General features: G+C 37.6%; 3 protein-coding genes across 13 annotated transcripts in view; all 3 read left to right on the top strand.

The window, feature by feature from the left end:
- Window positions 1-5,103, top strand: part of tcf3a (transcription factor 3a) — a 28,315-nt gene extending 23,212 nt beyond the window's left edge. For 7 of the 11 annotated variants that reach the window (XM_044134944.1, XM_044134942.1, XM_044134939.1 and 4 more), the window contains 3 exons: window positions 237-472; window positions 798-944; window positions 2,161-5,103. In XM_044134944.1, coding sequence (XP_043990879.1) covers window positions 237-472; window positions 798-937 — 376 coding nt within the window. In that variant the 3' untranslated portion in view covers window positions 938-944; window positions 2,161-5,103. The other 4 variants (XM_044134941.1, XM_044134940.1, XM_044134945.1 and 1 more) reach the window with 3 other exon arrangements.
- A 1,075-nt stretch (window positions 5,104-6,178) lies between these two features.
- LOC122841548 (cytochrome b-c1 complex subunit 10) lies at window positions 6,179-8,596 on the top strand. Its single transcript, XM_044134934.1, has 3 exons — window positions 6,179-6,303; window positions 6,728-6,869; window positions 8,244-8,596. The coding sequence occupies exons 1-2, from the start codon at window positions 6,254-6,256 to the stop codon at window positions 6,846-6,848; spliced, it is 171 nt and encodes a 56-aa protein (XP_043990869.1). The 5' UTR covers window positions 6,179-6,253; the 3' UTR covers window positions 6,849-6,869; window positions 8,244-8,596.
- A 689-nt stretch (window positions 8,597-9,285) lies between these two features.
- On the top strand, window positions 9,286-16,855 carry mbd3a (methyl-CpG binding domain protein 3a). Its single transcript, XM_044134933.1, has 7 exons — window positions 9,286-9,494; window positions 11,095-11,251; window positions 12,965-13,102; window positions 13,209-13,299; window positions 13,389-13,566; window positions 16,524-16,679; window positions 16,792-16,855. The coding sequence occupies exons 1-6, from the start codon at window positions 9,301-9,303 to the stop codon at window positions 16,672-16,674; spliced, it is 909 nt and encodes a 302-aa protein (XP_043990868.1). The 5' UTR covers window positions 9,286-9,300; the 3' UTR covers window positions 16,675-16,679; window positions 16,792-16,855.
- The last annotated feature ends 1,162 nt before the right edge of the window (window positions 16,856-18,017 follow it).

The following is an 18,017-nucleotide window of genomic DNA, read 5'->3' as shown; positions in this document are numbered from 1 at the left end:
CTGCACAGATTAATTCTCTTCCAAGTACAAAACAATTACTGAAACAAGGTGAAAACTCTTCATTAAAGTTGCAAATTTAGATTGTTCAAGCATATTTCAGGAGGGATGTGATTTGGGATTGTTCACCAGTGTTGTGGGGGTGGGGGGCTGGGGAGGGAATAAATTGCCAAGCACTGCTAGATGAAAATCACTCCACTCCTCCCTCCCCCACCCCTTACTTCTCCTCCCGGCTGCAGCCTCGTCTCTTTGACCGACGAGAACCTGACTGCGGAGGAGAAGGAGCAGAGGGAGCGCGATCGCCGCCTAGCTAACAATGCCAGGGAGAGAGTGCGAGTTCGCGACATAAACGGAGCCTTCAGAGAGCTGGGCAGGATGTGTCAGGTCCACCTGCAGAGCGACAAGGCCCAGACCAAGCTCGTCATCCTGCAGCAGGCTGTCCAGGTCATCCTGAGCCTGGAGAAGCAGGTGCGAGGTAGGTCAGCCGAGTGCAAGCAGGTGTGATCCACTTAGACAGCTAGATTTCTCTCGCTAGAGCTGGACTTTGTCTCCAGTGACCGCTTGGTGTTCATTTGGCTCTTCTCTGCGGCTCTCTGGCAGTACGTGAAGATAGGAGAACAGGAGAACGTTTAAGGAAGTAAATCTCTTGCTTTCTGCCAAATGCTTGCACAGCTCACCTCACTTTCCATCCCTTTTGTCTTGCTTACCCTCTCGCAAAGTGTTTAAAAGCTTATTTTGCTGTGTCGGTACCTGGAAGATGAATATTCGTTTGACGTTTGTTTTCGGTTTATCTTTTTTAGAGCGTAATTTAAACCCAAAAGCCGCCTGCCTCAAGAGGAGAGAGGAGGAGAAAGTTTCAGGGCTGGAGCACCAGCTGCAGCTGGGCGGGGGCCACCCTTCTCTAGGAGGGGACGGGCATAACCCCGTGAGCCATATGTAATACTCAGGTACGTCTGCCGAAGCTTCACTACTGTCTTTCAAAGTCTGAAAGCAAAACAAAACCAAAAAAAAGAGCGTCTGTAGAAAAACACTTTGAGTTTGCATTCTTTATTGCATATGCTGTAATCTGGACAAATCTGAGTTCCGTTCATTCAGAATTAAAAACTGGGTCCATTTCACAGCTTCTTTTGGCCTCTACCACCTTTGCAATATGGGTTTTAAAGTTAATCTGAGCTTCAGTCAGAGGAGACCCTATGTTCAAATGAGAAGGGGATTTTTTTCTGAAATATAATAAAGGCGTGTGGGTCTTTTTGGCTCGCTTTTTATCTTTACCCCCTAAATACTTTGGTACATCTACACCTTAAACTGCTAATGAACTCTATCAGTTAAACATAAAGTGTGAGGAAGAACAACTGTGCTTTAAAACCTTCAGTGTCACATGTATGCAGGTTCTCAACACCATTGTAAAGCTGCATCTAACAACTATTTCAGTAATCAATTAGTTTATCAATTATTCTGACAATTACTCGATAACTAGTGTAAACAGAACTGGCCAATTCTCCAAATTGTTCAATTAACCACTTAAGTCTCTTTTATACAACATTGGAAATACAATAAGAGATGTAAATAAACAGTTCAATTCAATTAAAAAAAAAAATTTAAATAATCCTTAAAAATTCCTCTAGTGAATTTGAATTAGGTGAAACTAAAGCTATGCTGCTTGTTGGAGTTATGGGTTAAACATATTTAAAGAGAAAGATGTTTTTATCTTAAATGCAAAATATTTACATTTTTTATAACATTTTGGCTTAATTGCTGCTCTGAATTAGCCTGGCCATTGCCTCCCTGTGCATCTCCGGTCAAAAACAGATCTCCCTTACAGCAAAGTCTGGTCTTTCTCCCAGATTCTCTCGGATTCTCTCTTGTCCAATTTTGACGGGCCCAATCAGCGAACAAAAGGAGACGTTGAATTTCTGCGCCGTTTTAGAAGGGTAGTCTGCCTGTAGTTTTAGCGATGGCAGAGGAGGAAGTGAACGTAGGCATTCAGTTCCAAATATTGCATTAACTGGCCCGTTAAATACATCAGTGATTGGGTCAAATGTAAAACTTAAAATTGATCTAAGCCTGTTTGCAGTGGGATTTGTGATTATTTGGGAGAATTATTATCCCTACTTATTGCTGTTTTTCGCTTGAATGTTAACTCTTCCCTCTTTTCTCTTCCAGTTCCTGTTGATTGTCCAGCCCTACGAACGAACACGTGGCCTTATCGATCATTGTCGTCCATCTCAGTGTGTGATAATCATGCAAACACCTATTGCTGTCAAAATAGGTGGCCACATTCCTGACGATGGGAACAATTACAAGAAGCACACGGGATACAGTAAAAGAATACCACTTTATTGACTTTTACGTGACAGTACTTGGAACTGAACACACTGCTTTTGGAGACAGTGGATAATGGACAAAAAAATGCTCTTATGATAATGTTTGGGGGGGTTTCAGGACATTGTCAAAAATTGCTTTACACGTCGGGAGGAAAACCTGTTTGGATCAAAAAACACTTTTGGATCAATTGCTCTGAGCGAAGTTGAGCTTTTTCTCGTTGAGTAGTTATTGGCATTCCCGTCAAAAACAGGTCTTACATTCTTCACAAGTTGAGAGGGGTGATTTATACACCTGACGATTGAACAAAAATCAGTTTAGTCACACCTTTATCACACCTCATGTGTAGTGTTTGGTCAGGATGGCTGAACTACAGAAAAATGAAGATACTCTGCCTTGCAGAACCATTCAAACCCTGTGAACTGCTTCACATTTTGTCACTTTGGAACCACATTGTTCACGGTGTTTTGTTGAGATTTTACGTGAGACTAAAGAAAATCTGATTTTTTTTTCCAAGAAATATGCAGAGGTGGATAGAGTTGACAAAAATTGTTCTCAAGCACAACTTCAATATTTTTTTTACTTAAGTTGAAGTAAAAAGTAGTCAATCAAATTTGGTAATTTGGTAAGAAGACTAGTTAGGTACTGAGTACTTTAATAATAATGCTAAATCTAATTTAAGTTGTGAAATGATTTAATAACCATAAAGAAAAAAATTAAAACGTGATGGATTTATTTTGAATAATAAAGTAAAAAAAAAAAAAAAGAAGAAGAAGAAAAGTCAATCATATTACTACAAAATAACAAATTCAGGCAGAAAGAAATACAGTATTTCAAATCTCAGTTTTCCACAATCTTCCACTTTTCAAACAAATAGTTTATAATAAAGTGACAAAATGGGGAACAAGTTGAAGGGGACTAAATACTTTTCCAGGGCATTGTACCTGATCTGTCAGAAAAACTGGCTTCTGTTTCAGGCTCTTTTTCTTAACTTTATTTCAGTGGCTGAGAAGGTTGCCAGAGTCGCTGACTCCGCACTCGGACTTTGGGTTACTTTTGTTTTCTCGGCCCAGAACTGTGGAGCCCAGAGTCTATAATCTCTTCAAGTCGTGTACATCTGTTAGTCACTGCCATGCAAGTGGAATGGAAAGACAGGAGAGGGAGGCCCCCCAACAGACGCAAACACACACGGAGGTTGAAGTAGGTTTGGTTTAGACGTCGGACCCAAGCGTCCTTCGCCTCTTTAAAGCCAGCCGCATCATCCTGCACACATCAGAACCTATATGAGGTCACGTTTACGACACGATGAACTCATTAAAGTCTCAGAGCAGTTTGTGTTGTGATTAATAACATTTTTGCTTGTAGGCAATTTGCTAAGTATTGAAAGGGATCATGAGTGTTACTGCTATCTTTAAGACAATTTCCTCTTTTGCCATTGACTGACATGATTTGGTTGCTCTTGTTTTGAGTGTTGGGTGTTCTCAACACCGCCGCTCCCGCCCCCTTATTGAACAATTGTGAGGCCTGTTATAAGGATCTTCCTGTTTTAGAGTTCATACTATATCTTTGGTTTTGTATTTTGTTTTTCACGTTGTAATATAGTTGTTTTGTTCGAAATGCCTTTTCATTTTTGTTTATGTTTTTTTTTTAATGTAAGACGACTAAGTTTACAAAGGGTTAAACCCTTTACAAACAAAGTGAGTTTTTTTTTTCTTTCTTTGGTGCCAGGTGCTTGGAGATGTTAGCGAAGACAAATTATCCTGCCGTGACATCACATGTTGTGATATTGGTCAATTTTTTTAAGTATACAGTTGTTTGAAATCACCAAACCTTGTTGACGAGGTGTAATTTGCAAAAGTTTTAATTTTTTATTTTGAACAAGAAATTACTCTTTCTTTTGCACACCTCCTTCTTCTAATGTTCAGCTTTACAATGAGCTTGTTGAGTAATGTGATGCAGTGGTAGGGGGACTGCAACAAAATTCAGTTTCATTATGATAAGAAATCCTCAAATAGATAAAAAAGAAAAAAAGGTGGCCGTAGCCATTTTCCTGACTTCAGGAGCTTGGATAATGGTTACTCACCAGTGCCTCATTGCGTCCCAATGGATGATGTTACTTTCAAGGTTTTATAACTTGTATCTTCTTGCAATAAAAAAATAATATTTTAGTAACATCTGTCATGTGAGGTAGTACACTTGACACTGACCTTGGTGTGTAATGAGATGTTACCTGACTAGTAACATAATCTACAACTTTGAAGCTGAAAATTGTATCAAAATCTTTCTTCTTCCTCATTCTCATGTTGCTAAGATTTTTGCCTTAGAACTGGCATGTGCATTGATGTTTATGTATAACTGCAAGATGTACCCATGTCAACTTTATCACTGGAAGCCGACACTGATAGGGAACAGTATTTGTCATATTGTCACTCATCCTGCCCTGTGGACGTGCCTCGTTTACTCAAACATTTCCCAAGGAAAAAAAAAAAGAGACTTTGTATAATTTGGAAAACCACTTTTAAAGATTTTCTTTTGTCAGTGGATATTTCTGCAGTAACCTTGTCTCAAAATGTACAATTGATATGTTTGTTAACAGACCCTGTCTGTCCTCAGTGAACAATGACCTGCCACAGATTTCTGTCTTCTCATATTTGGGGACATTATCTACATAGGCTATGTCCTCAAAGTGCCTCCAATTTCCTATTTTTTATATATAAAGTAGATATTGAGAGCTGTTGTGTATATAACAGTGATGTAGCAATAAATGTGCCATTTTTAATAACATCTGTTCTCTCTGTTGTTATTGAGAGTTTTAAATTCTAAGAAGAAATTCATTTTTACCCAAAGGAACTGGATCTTTTTTGATTTACATAAACATCACTTAAAACTGTTCAATTAGGTTTTTTTAAGTAATGACAATTAAACTGGATTGAATTCTGTAGAAAGTGTAGACCATTCTCTATATTTACATATTCATATTCATTCACTCTCTCAAAAATATTCACATAGACTTCTGTTATGTAAAAAGTACAACCATAAAAACGTCTTTTTAAAACTTTTGCCACTGATAATGTGATTTTTATGCCGCACAGTTGAAATGGAAAATAAATATAAATCTGGTCAACCTGGGGTAAAAAGCTACCTACTGTGATTTTTTATTTTTTTTTCCACGTGGGGGTCTCTAAAGCCACTTTGTTCTGCAAGGTTACAAGTAAAGTGGAGTAGTGGGAGACAGAAGTCTTTTCTTGCTAGTCAAATATTGGGACCAAAAGCTTCTTGGTGAATTTGTTATAGTCTGAAGGAACCAAAAAGGTGTTTGCTAAAAAGGTGAAGATAAAGATGTCCATTTTGGTGTAAGTAATAATTAAAATGAATTGGACGTAATTATTACTGCTTCTGTGACACGAAAAAAATATATAGACCCCTACTTGTGTTGCTCGCTTTATGCGGCAAACTTGCCACTCACAACATGGCTTGCTGCTTACGTATCGGTTCTAAGGGCCGGTAAAATGTTGTTTAATGCTTTCATTGGTAGTCTGTTTTAATTTTTTTTTTTTTTTATCATATGTAAATCTATAAGTAGTGGTAGTTACGAAAAAAACTGGCATCAAAAACAAGTACTGATAATATTCTACATGAAAAAGTAGCAAATGAAAACTAACTGATACACATTATCAATGTTGTCATTCAGGGTCAATAAAAAAAAACTTCATTTAAATACTTAAAGTAATAACATATTCTGGAAGTCTGCTCAGAAAACATACACGTTTTGGAGGAATGTAACAGGAGCACTAGATTGTTTTTATTTTGTCACGACAGTTCACAACTTTTATTTTGTAAATAAGCGGAAGTAATTAGGGTGTGTTGTGGCGGAAGTTCTTCTCACCATTTAAAGCAGCGCGTCCTGTTGGTAGAAGGGCATCTGTCAGCTAAAATGATTGGTAAATTGATCGGTCAGAAGTATATGGCCATCGCCAAATCGTGGTATGTGCTTTCGTGTTGCTTTTGTTGGCAAATAATTGATTAAAAATGACATTTGGAGCTTGGAGTCGTGGCTTAGTCGTGCCTAAAATTAGCTGTTAGCCTAGCCGAGGTCATAGCAATTGGGACATAGGTATGAATTCAGGTTGTTAGCTCGATTCTGGGTCAAAAACCCCTGAAATTGCAAATATGTTACATAAAGGCGTTATCCTCTTTTTTTCTTTTCTTTGTTATTTTCCTCGATTACAATATAGCATTGGGAATATTGTACCGTGTAAGTCAGAGTTATTTTAAGGTGAACAAGTAGCTAACTGGCTTTATTTGTCAAATACTTAAAATAAAAACAGGGATCAAGATATTCTGGTAAATTATTTAAAAGTTTTTTTTTTACAATATGCCAATCTTGTGATTTGTTTTCACTCTCCAGGGTCCCCACTATGACCCTCTGGGGAACAACTGGAGGCGTGGCCCTGGTCTACTTCACAGACTGGCGTGTGATTCTGGATTATGTTCCCTACATCAACGGCAAATTCAAGAAGGATGAGTAGGGGCAGGCTTGTCAGTCAAAGGTAGTTACATAGAGACAGTGTGTATTAATCATTTGGCTCTGTGTGATTTGTGGCATTGCTTTGACAGTCAATGAAGACTGTTGTTTTCTGCTTGCTAGCAAGATGATGATGATAATTGAATTTCTTTTTGTTTGTTTTGTTTTGGTGTTGCATGTTTTCTTAAATTATATTGTGTCTAAGTCATTAAAATATGACGGTAAGAAAATTAGCACATGTTTTTTTTTTTTTTATATATATATGTATATGTAGATTTTTTTTTATGTCCAGATCATTTTCATGGGTACAGTTTACATCTGTAAAAATACATTTAGTCTAATTTGCACTTTCATTGCATTCACAATAGATGTATTTAATGCAGTGTTCATCCGGTTAGAATATTTCAGGTACCCATGTCATTGATTTATTTGAACAGTTGGGTACACTCTTATTGATCTTTATGGCCACACTTGATAATAATCTTAGGCTGTGTTGGCAGGGAAATGCTTCATCTTTTTTTTGTCGTAGATTTAACATTTTATATTTAACAGTTTATTGTGTGTCGTGTTTACAAAAATAAATTTTAATTTAGAATACTTCATGTAAAAGTTGAATGAAATGTGACCTGACGGGATGAGCAGAAACAACAAAAAACTGTTTCTCCAGCAGTGTGAGCAAAGCCTTACTTACCAAGATGCTAAGGCTCAAAGAGTGATTTTATGATGATGGAAAACATACAGTGACGAAAATGTGGCGATTGGAGTTGATCTTCTTATTACAATGTACAAACATCACATGTCCAAGTCATGTGTTCCTGGGATTGTGTAACCTTAGTGTGATTATATGCATTTAAGTTTGGCACCCACACTTAAATTGCAAGTATTTTGTAATAACACTTTTTAACTTTTTTACTATGTCTTCTGGGCTGCATAAAGCGAAGCTCAGTAACTGTCTTCAATTATTAGAATGACTAAACTTTGTTTTGGAAAAAGTGGGGGGAAAAAAGTAAAGAAATTAGAGCATTTTTCTGACAGAACATGTTTAACTCAGTTATGATGGTTGGGTAATTGTAGGAGGATTCCCAGGCCTAGAGGTGAGGAATTTGCTGTTAAAAGTTTAGATATTTAGACAAACGCAGAACAACTCAGTCCCTGGACAGCAACAAGTCTCTATGTTTGATCATGGTAGGACAAAACAAAATTCTGAGACAATCAATAACTCTGCTTAAATGTCAGGATGATGTTGAACCCTGGCATATATATACATATATATATATATATATATAGAGAGAGAGATTTTATTTTTGGTCTTACACCTCCATTCATGAGGTTGATGGAAAGTGCTTCAATCTTGTTGATTTGAATGAAAAAATGTTAATTTGTCATTTTCTTTTCCCAGGTTCTGTTTGTTGCTCGTTACTGATACTGAGACGTTCATAACAAGCATGAGCCGCTGCAGCCTGTTCATCGGACTGTGGCCCCACTGCAGAGCCCATCACCAACACCTCAGTCAACACCGAACTGTTTTCATCAACTTTAAGTGGAATCGTCCAGGCATTTGACGTCGTCGTTGTTTTCTGCCAGTGTAAAACAAAAGAACGGATGAAAAAGAAAACCAATGTCATCTCTGCTGCTTCCTCTCTACCTGTGCAGTCTGAGGATTTAGTTTTCTCTTTAAGTCATTGTGTTATATGGATCAAATTAGATTTTTGATTTTGCTTCAAAAAGAAGTAAAGTATGTATTATAACTTGTTTGTGAGTATTTTTTATGAGCATTTGCTAAACATCTGAAAACTTCTACAAACAGGATTAAAGTGTTTTTTTTACATACTAAATTCAGTCCCTGGAGGAATTTGCTTGCAGTATCGACTGTTGACTGAATCGGATCTTTGATTGGCTGGAATGTGCCTTTATGAAAAAAAGGCTCTTTTTATTCTTGCTTTAAGAGACCACGAGATAAGGATCAGCTGAGTTGTATGTGAAAGATGACTATTCTTGTCAGGAGTAAAGTTGGTTGAGCTACTTTCTTTAGTTGTATTTCACTGTAGAAAATTATCACAAACTTAACTTACAGGTCAACATTGCAAGGCCTAAAATCAACTAATATGATGTGCGTGTGGATATCTAGGTTTATAAATTAAAATCTGAATATCATTTAAAACGGTTTTTAGGGTGAGCAAAAAATAGTTTCTATATCCAAAGCTGTATTCTTATTTATTATTGCAATATGTGAGTAATCCAATGTGTACTATTATTTTCCCAAGTGCAATAAAAGGTATTTTATTACAGCTAACTTTAAAACTAGAAACATATGAAAACAGTCTATTTGTAATAAATAAAATGTAAAAAGTTACCTGTAGGTGGAAGCTGCTCTTGTTTTCTGATTGTGTGAGCGAAAACGTTTAGAGCAGAGATGCATAGACAAAGTCGGACTAGTTTACAGTGTTGTGTGGCGCATGCACTACAGTAGATTATGCTGCGCGTCCAGCAGGCGGAGTGATCTGCAGGCGTTAAAAAGTCCTGACAGCAGGATTCGACAGCTAAACACTGTAAATTTAGGACAGGTAGATAGCGGACTTTTTCTCCCCTCTTTCTTCGCAGAATCTCCAGCCAACACTGCGATACAAAACGGGACCATGGAGAGAAAAAGGTGAGGCGTTGAACTGCGTGCTAGTTGAGTTGTTCTAAACAAGATGTGCAGGCACGCGTTCGTTGAGTAGTTAAACACTCATTAGCATGTGAACATGTCGGAGTTATGTATATTCTCTGTCACTGTCTCAAACAAATTGTTATTTTATGGGTGTGTTGAATTTATGGTTTAATGTAACTGGAAGCGGTAGGTACGTTGTGTGGGTCGTTGTTGTTCCCCAGGGCGCTAGCTTGATTAGCTAGCTAAGTTTCATTGTTTACACACGCTTGAGTCGCGAGGGTGCAGGGCCCGGTGTTGCACTTCATTCAGCGACCCCCTCCTTTCTGGGACCTTATGACGACTTCCTGCTGCCAAAGACGCACTGCATTTTTTCCTTTACACACACAGAAAAGAAAAGAAAAAAAGGAATGGGAGGACGGGGAGGAATACTGCACAGGGTGGCATTAATTGTTTACGGTGTGTCTATATGTGGCTAAGTTTTTTTTGTTGTTTTTTTTGCTTTAAGTGCATTTTCCGTCAGTTATGAAGTAATAAGACGTTTGTTGTTTTTTTAAATATGTTATTTGTAGTTGAGCAAAATTCAGAACAAGTAAAATGATTATTATTATTTGTGACAATAGGGATGAAAAAATACTTCTAGTTGTTGTAACTCCCTGGCTTGTCGTTATCAGTCTATGCAGTCACCTCTGTATTGGGCCACACATGAAAGAGGAAGGATGTAGGGGCCTCATGTATCCAACTGACTATTTGTTGGTTTACAATAGTTTTTAATTCAGTTATGAAACTCTCATTTGCTGTATTTTGTAATATGGAAAAAGGTTTGATGTGGTGATAGTTCTTATCCTCTAATTGACCACTTTTTGCTTTTATGCTTTTCTTGATAACAGTCGAAAGTTCCAAATGCCGATTTATTTATTTATTTATTTTGCGTTTCTTAAAATGTTGATACAAATTTGAAGTTTTTGCAGGTTACTTTCTGGAATTTAGATGTGCATTTCATTTTTAAACGTTTAGAATTACATTATTAGGTAGAGTTAGTACAGTATGTCTTTTTCTAATCGGGTTGTTTCTACCACCTCTGTAAAGAGGCCATTGGCATTCAAGTAATTTACGGCCAGCTTTTTGTTTTGATTGAAGATGTAAAATAAAGTTGCCATGAATTAGGTTTTTAATAGTCCTTAGAAATAAAACTATAGCCGAACCTAATAGGAAGGTCAGATCTCTAAGAAACCTGGAAATCTGTATCAGCCTGTTAACCTCTCTTCTAATCTGCACAGACTTTTTACTCACCGGACCTTGCCTCCAAAAATCAATAGAAATAAGACAGAAATGTGCTTGATGTTTATGTCATTCCATCTATTGGAGGTAGACGTCCACAGGCAGCTGAGTAATACAACCCTGGGGTGCAGAAAATTTAAAAAAATAAATAAAAAAAAACATTCTATGCATTATAGAGGGTCTATAGCCAAGTAATATTGGTAAATCACCACTTCAGTAAACCTACTTAAATGTTCCATTTTATGTTACATTCACGCACAATTAAAAAGAACACTTCATCATATTTCTTTTTTTTTCCCCCCCCTCTGTTTTACTTTTTCAGCCTACCCGTTAAGCGTATTCTCAACAAGCCACAGATTTTCCGCAGCGACCTTCGCACTGATGTGAACGCCGGCCAGCTGCGGGCCGGACGATCGCTGCAGACCAAAGTGCAGAGAAGCAGACACAAGAATCTCTACGATGTAAACCATCAGCTCAAGGTGAGATCCTATATAAAGACGACAACCTTCCAGAAACTAACATTAAATAAGTTATCAAGATAATTTTTTTGTTGTCAATTTTCAACAGGGTTTTTCTCCTTTTATTGAAAAGTGAAATGCTTTTGTTCATACAAAGCTTGGTAGCCCTTACATGTTTAGACTTTGCATTTTATTAAAGTATACATCAAGTAGCAAAAACAAGGGGTTTATGATTTTAAATCCTGTGTGTATATAGTTGGGCCTTCTCTGGTTATGTATTGCGTTATTACATTAGTCACAGATAAATGGTACTTTTAAATGTCTCACACTTTTTAGAGTTCTGTGCCCAAGTTGTAAAAAAGAAAAAAAAAAAGAAACACTGTGAGCGAAGCAAAGAGAAATCCATCCTTTCTTGTTGTGGCTACCATCTGCTTTCGGTGCTGCTGGAAAGTTGTTCCAAAAATCTTGCAGAACTAATCAGATCTTCATCCTTATAGTGTTCTGTCTCATGTAATCTTCCATTAAATGCAGAAAAGCAGTGGCAAGCTTGTAAAGAACATCTATTTCCATTCATAGCCTGCAGAAACACATTATTGTTCAACTTTCTAGCTTTCCCAATAACAATATGCCTTCTGCTTTCAGCCAAATATTTTCCATTTTTGACTCGTCAGTCCAGAGTCGCTGCCGTTTTTGCACAAATTTGAGTCACGTGGCTTTGTTTCATTTTGGTGCTATGGCTTTTAGGATGCAAGTCTTCCAGGAAGATCAGTCTTGGTCCGACTGACTTGTCTGGACAGTCTGTGCTGCTTTTTACCAGTTCTGAGCTGATGGCTCTGCGGGATATCTCCTGATTCCTGAGGGAAACAAGCTTAATGTGTTTATCTGCTGCATTAGGTTTTCTTGGAAATCCATCTTCACGGCTTCCAGCTTCTTTGTGATTGTGAAGTTTGAATAACGCATTTTGAGATTTTGGTCTGCTTTAAAATCTTCTGTCTGTGAGCCTACCGAGTGACATGATTTTAGAAAAAATGGCTAATTGGACACAATTTGGACAATTTGACTTAGTCACATACTCACTTTTGTTGCCAGCTGATTAGACATTATTTGGCTGTGTCTTCAGTTATTGTAAGGGAATGACAAATTTACACATTAATTCAAGCTGCATGTTGACTGCTTTGCATTTTATCAAAGTGTCATAGCCACTATGTTGTCCAGTGAAAATATATAATAATAAAACATTTACAAAAATGTGAGGGGTTTTTTCACTTTTGTGAGAAACTGTGACTGACTTGAGTTTCCTTGAGTTTGGTAATTGACCTGCTTGGCAGCAGAGTTTTTTCTCCTCTCTTCCTCATTCAGTTGTAAATCTAATAGTCAGCTTTTTCTGCCTCAACAAGTGTGGAGTATTGATGATTTTGGTGTAATCGATAATCATTCACTTGGTGATAAACCTACATGATTTTGTGCAACTGCAACTATGGAAACTAAAGGGGGATTAAAACTGTAATACCTCCAAATATGTAGATTTTTCTATAGTTTTCTTGCTTTGCATAACAATATTAAGAGATTTTTTTTGTAATGCTCATGAAACAACCTCTTTAGGTTTTTACCAGCTTCGCCACAATTAAGTTGCTAATGACAACGCTAACAATAGAACAATGATTCTACCAAATAGACATGCACTTTTGAAGCTGTTGACTTTGTTTTGTTTATGTGATGTTGTCTCTTCTGCAGGTCAAGCCTGATTTAAACACAACACTCCCAGTTCGACAAACTGCTTCCATCTTCAAACAGCCAGTGACAAAGATAACTAATCATCCCAACAACAAGGTGAAAACAGACCCTCAGAAGGCAGTGGACCAACCAAAGCAAGTGAGTTAGAGGATGGCGAAAACGTCAGGGAGTTGTTTTTATGTTGCCCTGAATAAGGAGCATGTTGGCTTCCAGCTATCAGTGTAACATCTGTCTCTCTGGCCAGCTCTTCTGGGAGCGGAAGCTGAGCGGGTTAAATGCATTCGACATAGCAGAAGAGCTGGTGAAAACGATGGACCTTCCCAAAGGCTTGCAGGGTGAGGACAAGACTACAAAGGTTGAGTTCAAAATTAGCATTTTCTGTAGCTTGACTTGACCCATCCTTTTTTTTTTTTTCTCCCCATAGGCGTCGGGCCGGTGTGTTCTGATAAAACGCTCCTGTCTGCCATCGCCAGTGCGCTGCACACCAGCCCAGCGCCCATCACTGGCCAGCTCACAGCTGCGGTGGAGAAAAACCCGGGAGTCTGGCTGAACACGGCCCAGCCTCTCTGCAAGGCCTTTGTGGTGACTGATGATGACATCAGGTAGAATCCATTAGAGATAAAAGTACAGAGCATTTGTGTGAACCCATTGTTTCTGGCTTCTTTTATAGAAAATTGTTCCGTCAAATGAACAACCAGCTCTTTTTAGAGAGATTATTCTGAGTGTCAAAGGTGATTCTTGTGATTGTGATAGTGCTTCCAAGGGTTGTCTGTTTACTCTGGGGTCAGAGGGTGAAAACTGTTACAACTTCTAACTAATTTTTGATGACAAGATATGTGTAAAATTAGGACTTCCTATGAAATGTTGAGGTCTGTCAAAAAAGAGTGTCCTCATATAAATGGCTAATCGTTTCTTGGGGAAAATAAAGTGATTTAATTGCAGGTTTAAACTGAATTTCTCTGGTTTTACTCATGAAACAAAAGTGATCAATAGAAGGGTGTTTTCTAACTAGGGTTGCCATGGTGAACAGATTTCTAACTGAAAATTGATATTAAAACAACACACTTGAATATAATCAACCCTAGCAACATTTTTTAATGTTCTTTTTAACAATAATAATAAAATAAAAAAATCAGTTATACTGACGATATTTTTCTTGTTTTAACCGGGAAAAAAGCCGTTGAGTGTTTCTTTTCCTAATAGAAGACCATTAGGAAAAAAATATCCTAATTAGCAAAACTAGATGAAATATTAATCTTTTATGTAAAAAAATTTTTAATTGGATTTAGTTGTGCCATTGAAGAATGTATATTTTTACTGCTTACAGAAAGATCATGTTCATCCAAATGTTTTCAGCTGTTTGGTTTCTGTTTTTCCAGTCATTTTTGCTTCTTTTTCTCCGTGGTTCTCATCTGGGTAGGTTGCTGCGTGTTTGTGGTCTGACTAGTTTCTGCTCACGTTATTCACTTCAGTCTAGATTCAACTTTCATTTGCTTTCACCCATTTTTATCATAATTATCATAATTGGCCTCAATAACCCCTTAACTGCTTCTGGAGTTTGGCTCCACCACTATTACAGCTCAGTTACACTGGATGATGAGTCCATGAACAGATGTTTTCAAGTCTTGCCATAGATTGTGGAGTATTTTTAGGCCGGGGCTTTGACTGGGCCACAAATATGCTTTGATCTAAATCATCCCAGTTTGTTATCCTGCTGGAAGATAAACTGCCAGTCTAGAGCGGGCCTGCCTTTTGCAGTCTCTAGAAGATTTTCTTCAACCATTTAGCTTTATCCATCCTCCTATCAACGCTCATCAGCTTCCTTGACTCTGCTGAATAAATCAACCCCACAGCTTGATGCTGCCGGCACCATGTTTCTCTGTAGTGATGGTGTGTTCAGAGGGATGTGCAGAGTTGGTTTCTGCCATTCATTTCTAGCATGTCTAAAGGTTAGATTTTTGTCTCATTTTGCCAGATCACACTGTTAAGCATGTTTGCTATGCCTCCTACATGTTTTTTAGCAAACAGCAAATATGACAACTCCTGGCATTTTTTTTTTTTTTGAAGATTTTTTGAGAACTTTTCCTTCGTCTCACAATTATGTGCTACTTTATGTTGATCTTTCGCATAAAATCCCACTGAAGTACATTGAAGTTTGGAGTGACAACTTGGCAAAACGTGAAAAGGCTCAACTTGAGGACTCTACTCAAACTGAGGAGTTTAGGGATCTTGATGCCTTGCCTCTGAGTGATGATGGGATGAAGGAGGTGCATTATTAGATGAATTGGAGTTTGTCTGCAATAATATGGATGCTTCTCTGGTCTGTTGTGGTGAAGAAAAACCCTAATGAAAACTCTTACATTTACAAGTCTACATTGCGACTCCGGTCAAGTGACTTTAATCATGACCAAAATTAATCGTGCGTTAATTTTTAACGCGCGATTAAGGCACAGATTTTTATGTAAACCTCATCTGCACTGTGGAGGGAAGTTATTTTTTTTCTCTGTTTCAGCTGTGGGGCTAGTCTCCCGTTTCTTAGGAAAGTTGTCTCTGAAAACAGCTCCTCTCTCTCTCCCCTCCTGTTCTCCTCTCCGCCCATTCGGCTCGGCTCTGAGCGCTGTGCGCAGAGCAGCTGCGAGTCTCACTCACAGCTGAGAGGCAGAGAAATGGGAAGAACCCCAGAATTATTTAGCTGCTGTAAACAAACCAAAGTCAAGCATCATTGTATATGCAGCTCTTCACTTCTGAGGGAACTCCAAGGATTTTTGTTTTTAATCAGCTCTTAATAAATTTTCCTCAGGAAAGAAAACCTTGCCATGATTTCATGGATCCATTTCCTCCATAAGAGCTTTTTAGATGTTTTTAGGGGTTTCCATCCAACAAATGGAGGAACTGCCCAAAAATAAGTCTTATAAACAGCCCTTTATGGGACGACTTCTAATTCTGTATTACACTCTGTGTTGCTGCAGTTTATGCATTGCTCTTTATTTCCTTTTTATAATCCCATTTAAAATTTGTTGCCTTTGTTAATTTTCTTTCATGACAGAAGGAAAATTAACTGTACAAAATACTGCTGCGCAGTTACCTTGTGCAGGAGTACATGCATGAGTACTTTTGGCAAATCGTTTAGGGAAAGTACCTTTTATAGATTTTCCTGTCAAATAGTCTTTATAATTGTCATTTCTGTGATTGTTGCAATTATAAAAGAAACATTAATTTGCATAAAACAAGTAAATCCATTCCAATGCATATAAGAACATTCATATTTTATTATTTTTATAAGAATATTCTGCTAACGTACATGAAAAGAAATTTTAAAATGCTGTTATTTTCACAATTGTTGCACAAGATAAACTATGGACAATGTGTGGACATTAATCACATTAATGATGTGATTAATCATCATTAATCAGTCAACAGACCTCTACATACAGATGGATGTTTTGTGGTGGATTGAAAGTATTTGCATTTTGCCAGTCTCTGACAGTGTTGGGGGCGGCAGTATAACTTTAGAGCCACAACATGTCATCTTCGACATTGTGTGCGTTTCTGTGTGCAGGAGGCAGGAGGACCTGGTGCAGAATGTGAGGAGACGACTTGAAGAGGCCCTGATGGCCGACTCTCTTGCTCACATAGAGGATGTTGCTGCCAAAGCAGCAGACGACAAAGTGGAGAAGAAGACCGAGCCGCTGGAGAATGAGGAGTTATAGCCGAGGTAGACGGAAACGCAGCATGAGAGCCGTTTGATTCATATAGTTTACAGAAATATAAAACTGTATATTAACCTTTCTGAATGAGTAACGCATTTCTTTCTTGTCTCTTCTCAGGTTTGCTGATAGACTCCATATACTAAAAAAAAAGACTCCATTTTGTTTCGAATGCAGAAGAAAAGAAAAAAAAAAGAGAGATCTTTAAATTTTCCCTAACCCAAACAAAGACTGTCATCTTTATTGTTTTACATTTTTACACTTGGTAGTGTAATCCTAAAAGGGTGCTTTTTATTTTTATTTTTTTGGTTTTACCTCTACTAATGTAAGGCAGCTGTGGAAGGTGCTCAATACAATGCAGTGTTACATTTAGTTTCCAGCTGTTTAACCTCAGTGTTGAAGTTACAAACCTCACATATGTGAATTTGCGTGTTTTTATAATGTCGATGTGGGTTCTGCAAAGGCTGTATATTTTTAACTGTTCTCCCAGATTGCATTGCTTTATATTTTACTGATACTGTAGGTGGTTTGTTATACGGTGTGTTTCTGAAAGCATGGAAAAGCTGCAGTATTTTTGTACGAACACGGCACTCATGTGGCTGTCGGTAAAAGACTGTCTTCTTCAAGTTTTACGGTTAGTTTTGTTCTTGATACTAAGCCCGAGTCATTATATTTGCATTGTTTGCGTTCTTTTGCCAACAATATTAAAGTTTAGAGAGTAACGTTCAAGATTTGGAAAGACAAGTGAAATTGTACAACACAGATGTACTGTACATCCTTATGCTATTTTTGTTTGTGAAATAAATGCAGCTTCTTTATAACTGATGAGTGTGTTTCACTGACAACGCAGTGCAGAAATATTTGTAAACCTTAAGCTTTTTACATTTTGCCACCTTGTGACCACAAGCTTATGATTTCAGACCACTCCTCTGAAAAGGCCAGATTTGTCTAATATCCAATCACCTCAGCTGTGACTCTTTGCAGCTCCTCCAGAGTTGCCATGGGATTCCAAGTTACTTCTTTGATTAAATTCAACACAAACAGTAATACAAAGAGTTAAAATATGTAATTAATACTTTTTGTTTTCCTTTTTCAGATTTTCATAGTTTCAAGAGATGTGAGGGATTCAAGACTCTGTAATTATTTTTTAATTACTTGTCAGAATAATATATATATATATAAGGAAATTTAGAGTGTTTTGACCAATAATTGATCAGGATTCCAAAATCCTCAATCTGTGCCTTCTCTACAAACTATAACTGGGGATTCACAACAATATATCCTGTGGTAGGTAATTGTTGAAATATTGCATTTAATGTGGTTTTGCAACGAACGCCCATACAGCA

Source organism: Gambusia affinis, linkage group LG12 (assembly GCF_019740435.1).
Source record: "Gambusia affinis linkage group LG12, SWU_Gaff_1.0, whole genome shotgun sequence".
NCBI lineage: Eukaryota > Metazoa > Chordata > Actinopteri > Cyprinodontiformes > Poeciliidae > Gambusia > Gambusia affinis.
The sequence above is the reverse complement of the archived record's forward strand: the minus strand, read 5'-3'. Positions and strand labels throughout refer to the sequence as shown.